The sequence below is a fragment of the Eutrigla gurnardus genome (assembly GCF_963514095.1).
Source record: "Eutrigla gurnardus genome assembly, chromosome: 11".
Lineage (NCBI taxonomy): Eukaryota > Metazoa > Chordata > Actinopteri > Perciformes > Triglidae > Eutrigla > Eutrigla gurnardus.
The window spans coordinates 23,397,751-23,406,839 of NC_139925.1; the positions used below are offsets into that span (position 1 = coordinate 23,397,751).

At 46.0% G+C, this 9,089-nt stretch overlaps 1 protein-coding gene across 4 annotated transcripts in view; it reads left to right on the forward strand.

Moving 5' to 3' along the window:
* The window catches only part of shld2 (shieldin complex subunit 2), an 11,148-nt gene extending 3,648 nt beyond the window's left edge, over positions 1–7,500 (forward strand). The window contains exons 2-11 of one of the 4 annotated variants that reach the window (XM_084021851.1): positions 308–514; positions 2,571–3,475; positions 3,877–4,027; positions 4,504–4,611; positions 4,718–4,912; positions 5,066–5,215; positions 5,306–5,518; positions 5,824–6,067; positions 6,586–6,701; positions 6,813–7,500. In XM_084021851.1, coding sequence (XP_083877977.1) covers positions 310–514; positions 2,571–3,475; positions 3,877–4,027; positions 4,504–4,611; positions 4,718–4,912; positions 5,066–5,215; positions 5,306–5,518; positions 5,824–6,067; positions 6,586–6,701; positions 6,813–6,985 — 2,460 coding nt within the window. In that variant the 5' untranslated portion in view covers positions 308–309 and the 3' untranslated portion in view covers positions 6,986–7,500. Of the gene's footprint in view, positions 1–304; positions 515–2,570; positions 3,476–3,876; positions 4,028–4,503; positions 4,612–4,717; positions 4,913–5,065; positions 5,216–5,305; positions 5,519–5,823; positions 6,068–6,585; positions 6,702–6,812 lie in introns of those variants that run through there. The other 3 variants (XM_084021850.1, XM_084021852.1, XM_084021853.1) reach the window with 3 other exon arrangements.
* Positions 7,501–9,089: the final 1,589 nt, after the last annotated feature.

The following is a 9,089-nucleotide window of genomic DNA, read 5'->3' on the forward strand; positions in this document are numbered from 1 at the left end:
AAAACAACAAATTAGAACAAGAATAAACTTATTTACATATAATCTGACCGTCTTTTTTGTGGTCAGTTCGTAATTTGACAAGTTGATTATAGTCAAAATGGAGTGTTACAGTGTTATTTATTATTCAGTGGATTATTTCAGTTCACATTAATAAAGATTGCTGTTAGTCCTGAACAGATGTTACATGTGAGTCTAAAAAACAGAATATAACAGAACAAAAAGACTTAAAGGAATACAAACAACCCTGCATCATCTCAAGTTTCAACCCAAATCCTTTTGTCCTGATTAAACTTCTGCTCCTCAGCAGACATGTGTGAGCGGCCGAAGGTCCACGTCTTCCTGGGGGCTCCCCCTCCCTCCTCTGGCCCAGTCTCGGTGTCTGGAGCTGGGCTGGAGGGGGAGGAGCGTCCCCCTGCCGACTGGAGACATCTGGAGCTCACCTGGCAGGATGGACACCTGAGGCCTGCAGCAGATGAGGCATTCAGGGACCCAACAGGAAGGACAGAGACAGTTAGTGAGTTTATCATATTAGTACATTTATGCATTTTCTTATGGTCTTTTGTGTATTTCAAGTCTTTTGTTGTAACTTATCTCAGAAATATACACTCAACAAAAATATAAACGCAACACTTTTGTTTTTGCTCCCATTTTTCATGAGATGGACTTAAAGATCTAAAATTCATTCCAGATACACAATATTACCATTTCTCTCAAACATTGTTCACAAATCAGTCTAAATGTGTGATAGTGAGCACTTCTGCTTTGCTGAGATAATCCATCCCACCTCACAGGTGTGCCACATCAAGATGCTGATCTGACATCATGATTAGTGCACAGGTGTGCCTTAGACTGTCCACAATAAAAGGCCACCCTGAAATGTGCATTTTTTTGCTTTATTGGGGGTCTGGGGACTCAGAACCAGTCAGTATCTGGTGTGACCACCATTTGCCTCATTTATCAGATTGTCAATTGTGGCCTGTGGAATGTTGGTCCACTCCTCTTCAATGGCTGTGCAAAGTTGCTGGATATTAGTGGGAACTGGTACACGCTGTCGTATACGCCGGTCAAGCACATCCCAAACATGCTCAATGGGTGACATGTCCGGTGAGTATGCTGGCCATGCAAGAACTGGGACATTTTCAGCTTCCAAGAATTGTGTACAGATCCTTGCAACATGGGGCCGTGCATTATCTTGCTGAAACATGAGGTGATGTTCATGGATGTATGGCACAACAATGGGCCTCAGGATCTCATCATGGTATCTCTGTGCATTCAAAATGCCATCAATAAAATGCACCTGTGTTCTTCGTACATAACAGATGCCTGCCCATACCATAACCCCACCACCACCATGGGCCACTCGATCCACAACATTGACATCAGCAAAGCGCTCACCCACACCACGCCACACACGCTGTCTGCCATCTGCCCTGAACAATGTAAACCGAGATTCATCCGTGAAGAGAACACCTCTCCAACGTGCCAGACGCCATCGAATGTGAGCATTTGCCCACTCAAGTCTGTTACGGCGACGAGCTGGAGTCAGGTCAAGACCCCGATGAGGACGACGAGCATGCAGTTGAGCTTCCCTGAGACGGTTTCTGACAGTTTGTGCAGAAATTGTTTGGTTATGCAAACCAATTGTTTCAGCAGCTGTCTGAGTGGCTGGTCTCAGACGATCTTGGAGGTGAACCTGCTGGATGTGGAGGTCCTGGGCTGGTGTGGTTACACGTGGTCTGCGGTTGTGAGGCCGGTTGGATGTACTGCCATATTCTCTGAAACGCCTTTGGAGACGGCTTATGGTGGAAAAATGAACATTCAATGCACGAGCAACAGATCTGGTTGACATTCCTGCTGTCAGCATGCCAATTGCACGCTCCCTCAATGCTTGTGGCATCTGTGGCATTTTGCTGTGAGACAAAACTGCACATTTCAGAGTGGCCTTTTATTGTGGGCAGTATAAGGCACACCTGTGCACTAATCATGATGTCAGATCAGCATCTTGATGTGGCACACCTGTGAGGTGGGATGGATTATCTCAGCAAAGCAGAAGTGCTCACTATCACACATTTAGACAGATTTGTGAACAATGTTTGAGAGAAATGGTAATATTGTGTATCTGGAATGAATTTTAGATCTTTAAGTCCATCTCATGAAAAATGGGAGCAAAAACAAAAGTGTTGCGTTTATATTTTTGTTGAGTGTATATCCACCTGAAAACACTCCTGTCCATTGCTGTTAGTTGTACATTTTTTGATATTATTTTTTTGCAAAAATTATTATTTATTCACACCTAATGAATTTGTCTTTTAGCTATCAAAAGTAATATTTGTTAAATTGTTAAAATACCATACAGTTATCTTTTCATTGATTCTGTATAAAAACCACAAAGTTGAACAAAAAAGTATACTGAACATCTTTGGGTTTTGGTCTGATGGTCAGAGAAAACAAGACATCTTAAGAGGAATAGTTTATACGTTATATTAATTTTCTCAGAAACAAACTAGATATAACGTGTGTATTTTCTTAAATGTAATAGAAAAAAGATTCTTATTTTGCTAATTTTTCAGAAGTGGCTGGAAATCCTCCGGTGGAGGAACGAGCTGGCCAAGAGCACATGAAAGCTGATTGTTCCACTGGGAGTTTACGAATCCAGGACTATGAACCAAACACTTTGGATGTCTCATCCTCAAAAGCTGATAGGACCACAGAAGCCTCACAAGGACAGGAAGTGACGAGATCTGGCGGCAGATTTACCCCTGATCAGGAAGATCACAGACCTGCAGACCCGAGGCGAGATGAAGACTTAAATCCCGGACAGGAAGATCAGTGTTTGGCTTCAGTTCATGAGTATCTGGACAGCTGTTTCCCTGCAGCTCAACCAGAACCTGAACATTCGTCGCCAGCCGTCCCTCTGTCCGCCCAGACTCAGTACCTCACTACCTGGACTATGAGCCAGGCATTAATCCTGAGAGGCCAGCGTGGAGTCCAATTAGCAGCCAGCCCGGAGAAAACCCTTCCTCTTCAAACCCCACCTAAACACACTCAAACGCCTCCATCCGTCTCCTCCAGCACCCCAGAGCTTTTTAGCCCCGTCCCGCCGTCACCTGGAGCCTCTGCCGAGCTCTTCAGCCAACCCTGCCTGACCCCAAGGGCCGAGGAAGGGGGCGTCGTGGTCGAGGCCACCATAGATGGGGTACTCTGCTCCCAGGAGGCTGAGCAACAGGAGTCCACGACCCCCCAAGACTCCTCTTCTAAACCCCCTGATTTCAAGAAAGCTCGAATCTCAGAAAACCTTAAGATTGAAGCATCTGTGGCACTGGCGGGTAGCAACATATCCCCTGCCACCACGGCCACCACGGCCACCGGTGGGCTCAGAGGTCACACCACACTTCTGATCCGGTGTGATAAACCGGGGGTTCTGCACTCGATTCTGGTGGCGGTGGTTCACCCCTGTCACCTGAAGGAGGTCAAGGTGTGTTCAGATAAAAACATTGTTTTATTATGTGAGAAGAAAACAAACTTTTTACAGTGTCATTTTGCTCAGAAAGATCATCCGCATTATTTTTGTTTTTGCTGATAAACACTCACCATCCATCCAATAGTTGTTGACATGTTCCACTCAAATCAACAAATATTAACCTGCTTGCAGTGCTACAGGTAAAGTAAGGTGATCACCAAAGTCGTAATGATTCATCCTCTGGGGAACATGAATGTCTTATTGAGTTATTACGGCCTGGCCCAAAGTGGAAGAACGAATGCAGCTAATGTGGCTGAAGATTTTAATAAAAATTGAAAAGTAAAAGGTGTACAAGAAGTGCACGCTTCATTTAATGTATAGAACTAACGTAAAGTGTCTGATTTGTTTGGTTGAAGGTGAAGTCCGGGCGGGCGGCAGGAACCTCCGTTCCTCTGGCGTCCATCGTGGTAACGGACCAATCAGCTGTTGAGATGAAGGTGGTGCTGTGGCGGCGGGCAGCGTTCTGGGCTTTGACCGTCAATCCTGGAGACGTTCTGCTCATCACAGGTACAGAAATACAGCTTTGTGGCTGATGATTTTGGAACTGTGGCGATTTCTGTTACTTTCTGTAAACCAACACTTCATGCTGTGATTGGTCAGCTGAGTGGAGCTGGCTTAAACTTCTCTTTTTTCATTCTGTCCACCTTTCTGTGACTTTTCTTGTGAACAACACTATGAATGTCTTGCTGTCTCTGTGTGGTTTTTGATAAACTATCTGTTACATGAACCCTCCTCTCTGGATCAGATTTCATAGTTTCGTAACCTGAAACAACACGAACCAAGCACTTTGCATTGTTTAAAGTAAAAGCTTTTTGTCTGAACTTGAACTTATTCCAAGCAGGCGGTAGAGATGGAGTCATTGTATTTGAGAAGCACTGTTTTTATCAGCATATTGTCACTGCATCACCAAGCCAAGTGAATGTTACTGTGCTTTATTGTGAGACATGGCGGTGGCCTTACTCCTACTCCTCGTGTCGGATCAGGACTGCAGGTAAATGAAGACAAGTGGAGAGGCGAGACGGTGCTGCAGTCAACCTTCAGCAGCAAACTGCTCAACCTGGGGCAGATCACTGCCTCCAGCTCACCGCCAGGTACGACTACACCCAACCGGCAGCCAATCAGCCTCCTTCCTCCTGGTCTCTGGTGCACTCATCTCTCTCTCTCTCTCTCTCTCTCTCTCTCTCTCTCTCTCTCCAGCTCCTCAGCATGTTAACCGTCGCTCTCTCAGCTCTCTGTGTGACTTTCTTCGGGAGCGCCGCCCCCTGCTGGTGTCTTTGAACTTCCGCCCGCCTCAGGACCTGAACCGCCTCCCCTACGCCACCCTGCGATCACTGAGGGTCAACACTCTGGTCCACGCTCTACTGCGTGTCACTCACACACACATCAGCAGAGGTGAGTAGGTCACAGGTCCTGAAACTCACATTTCTTTATGAATTCAGACCAACAGTGGTCTTAGGATGGGTCCCTGTGGCTCACCATGGGTTTTATGCATATTGGGATTTGGGCAATTGTGAAGGTGATATTTATGTAATGGATGGTTGTTAGCATGGCGGAGTGAGGCGGAGTCTCGCTGCAGGTCGGCTGTTCAGCTGCAGGCCATTCTGACTGTGGAGCAGCCAGATGGCCGACAGGGGACGCTGCTGCTGTGGGGAGCAGCTGTGGACTGGCTGCCTCGCTTCAACAGAGACAACAGAGGTAACCAGAGACACACAACAGTTGTTATATATGTGTGACGACACCAGCTCACCCAAATAAAAAACATAATCAATACTACATCTCCTTCAGCAGCTGTCTGGGACTTTCACATCCTTCTGGTGAGGGAAGGTTTGACCTTTTTTGACCTCCCAGAGCTGCACTCCACCCCCTGGAGCTCTGTCCGGCCAGTTGACCCTGCCAGCCGCCGGGCTCAGGACTTCCTTCAACGACGACCCGTCCGAACAGGAAACAGCAGCAGCGTGGAGCTGGACATCGACACGCTGCTGTCTCAGAAATACAGTGGTGAGTCTGAGAGCATCCTTGAGTGCAGATTAACTTCAACATTAACTAAAACAGCCAGAAATATCATATGATGCAATTTCCCAGAGCTGCAATCAACCCTAGTACTCCAGTTGTTCTAACGGATGGTCTGGTTAGACTGTTTAGTCTGCACCAAATTTAATTTCACTCGTATAATAACTTTTTTACATTTCATTCTCTGGGCACTATGAATAAATCCTGAGAAACACAACAAGTAAATTAAGGCTGAATATGTAAAAATGTTCCAAACATGACAACGAGAAGGATTTTGCTGTCTCCTCCACCAGGTGACGTGGAGCTCAGAGTCCAGGTCACCTCCTTCCACTTTCAGGACACCCCACTTTCCCAATCTGCACCTCATCCAGTCCTGGACGACTCCACACCGCTGGATGGGATCCTGGCGGCGCTGAGCGGTGACATCACCTACACCGGCTGCGGTCGCTGCTCCGCCGAACTGGATACTGACGCCAACGGCATCTACTGCCCCTGTTACCCCTGCCTGCCCCATACTGCCGTACGCTGCTACTACAGGTACTACTGACATCATCATGGTATTTCCTTGTTATGTACACTTTTACAAATATATAATACAGTCAAATAGTAATTGAATTAATATATAAATATACATTTTATGACTTTGCATGCAGTCCATTAATGGTCCTTTTATGTTAAAGTTTATTGTGTTGTGAATAACTACTGTATTTATTTGTATGAGAAGAACTTTGTACTAATAATGAATAATAAATACAATGTGAATAAAATAACTTAAACGACGATGCTTATTTTGATATTGACATTTTAGGAATTCCAGATCAGAAAAACATGAATGACTTAGATTTAATGTTTTCTTGTTTTAATCACTGTATTAGATTTGTTTGAGCGACAGAAGCATCCAATCATGTGCTTTGATCTTTGCTGGGGGCGGGGCTACACCTGGGTTTACCTTTCAATAAGAGCTTTAATTGGAGAGATTAATGTGTGTGTGTGCGGATGTATGTGTGTGTGTGTGTGTGTGTGTGTGTGTGTGTATATGTGTGTGTTCGTTCCAGGCCTAGTGTGTTGACAGTGGGTGGGCGGGGCAGCCGTCGGGTCCGTGTCAATGTCCCCGCTGTGGTGCTGCAGAAGATTCTCGAGGCTCCACCTGATAAACTCCACAGGAGCTCAGGTGAGACACAACGTGACTTCCTGTCAATCGTAATTCAAGTGTTCAGTGAAGCTTTATTGGCTCAGGGGGTTGAGACATCGTAGAATTCACAAACTTTGTTTTATCCATCAGCTCCGGGCTCAGTGGTGAAGTACATCCAGGTAGCAGCAGAGAGGATCCAAAACATCCTGTCCCTTCCAAGGAAAACCTACGTCATCACTGTCCGGAGCCACTTCCTGTGCGACGAAAACAGCATCCCTATAAGTCAGGACTTCACACTGCTGGACCTACAGTTGCCCAGCTGACGGACTGCGGATGACAATGTGACTACGGAGCACCATATCATAGGAAAACAAAGGTTTTGCGGGCAACACATTTCTAGCAGTGTGTCTTGGTGTGATCGGCCCCTCGGGGTCCAGAGTGGGGGAGCTGTTCAGCAGGATCAGGAACAGCGTCTTCATCTGCTCTAATGTGAGCTGTTAACGTTAGTATGCCTGGCTAACTAGCTTCTATCTATAGATGGGCAACGTCCAACTACAAGGGGGGTTTGATTGGCTAACTATTAGTTTGATCAGCTAGCTAACCCGGGTTCAGGCCACAGCCCTGACGTCTTCCAGTTACTGTAGTTACCATCACAGGCCACACGAGGATGGTCTAAACAAACAAGTATATGGAGCCTTGCGTAGATAAAGATAAGATATTCAACTTTTTTTGCAAGGAAATAAAAATACAACAAAATGGCTTGCTTTCAAAATAAAATTAAAGAAATATTGAATGATCTATGAATAATGGTGTACAATAAAGGTTGTATAATATTTGATATTATGTCTATCAGTGTTACAGCTCTGTGTTTTCCATAACCAGATATTTGCTTCTATCTGACGTTTTATGTCAATCACCCCATATTTATGGATGTAAGCAGTAGAATAATAAAATGTTAACCAAAGGTTCCATAATCATCCATCACCCACCTGTAGAGACAGACAGGTAACCAGTCTATCACAGGGCTGACATGTAGAGACAGACAGGTAACCAGTCTATCACAGGGCTGACATGTAGAGACAGACAGGTAACCAGTCTATCACAGGGAGACATGTAGAGACAGACAGGTAACCAGTCTATCACAGGGAGACATGTAGAGACAGACAGGTAACCAGTCTATCACAGGGCTGACATGTAGACAGACAGGTAACCAGTCTATCACAGGGCTGACATGTAGAGACAGACAGGTAACCAGTCTATAACAGGGCTGACATGTAGAGACAGACAGGTAACCAGTCTATCACAGGGCTGACATGTAGAGACAGACAGGTAACCAGTCTATCACAGGGCTGACATGTAGAGACAGACAGGTAACCAGTCTATCACAGGGCTGACATGTAGAGACAGACAGGTAACCAGTCTATCACAGGGCTGACATGTAGAGACAGACAGGTAACCAGTCTATCACAGGGAGACATGTAGAGACAGACAGGTAACCAGTCTATAACAGGGCTGACATGTAGAGACAGACAGGTAACCAGTCTATCACAGGTAGACATGTAGAGACAGACAGGTAACCAGTCTATCACAGGGCCGACATGTAGAGACAGACGGGTAACCAGTCTATCACAGGGAGACATGTAGAGACAGACAGGTAACCAGTCTATCACAGGGCCGACATGTAGAGACAGACGGGTAACCAGTCTATCACAGGGAGACATGTAGAGACAGACAGGTAACCAGTCTATCACAGGGCCGACATGTAGAGACAGACAGGTAACCAGTCTATCACAGGGAGACATGTAGAGACAGACAGGTAACCAGTCTATCACAGGGCTGACATGTAGAGACAGACAGGTAACCAGTCTATCACAGGGCTGACATGTAGAGACAGACAGGTAACCAGTCTATCACAGGGCCGACATGTAGAGACAGACAGGTAACCAGTCTATCACAGGACTGACATGTAGAGACAGACAGGTAACCAGTCTATCACAGGGAGACATGTAGAGACAGACAGGTAACCAGTCTATCACAGGGAGACATGTAGAGACAGACGGGTAACCAGTCTATCACAGGGAGACATGTAGAGACAGACAGGTAACCAGTCTATCACAGGGCTGACATGTAGAGACAGACAGGTAACCAGTCTATCACAGGGCTGACATGTAGAGACAGACAGGTAACCAGTCTATCACAGGGAGACATGTAGAGACAGACAGGTAACCAGTCTATCACAGGGCTGACATGTAGAGACAGACAGGTAACCAGTCTATCACAGGGCCGACATGTAGAGACAGACAGGTAACCAGTCTATCACAGGACTGACATGTAGAGACAGACAGGTAACCAGTCTATCACAGGGAGACATGTAGAGACAGACAGGTAACCAGTCTATCACAGGGAGACATGTAGAGACAGACGGGT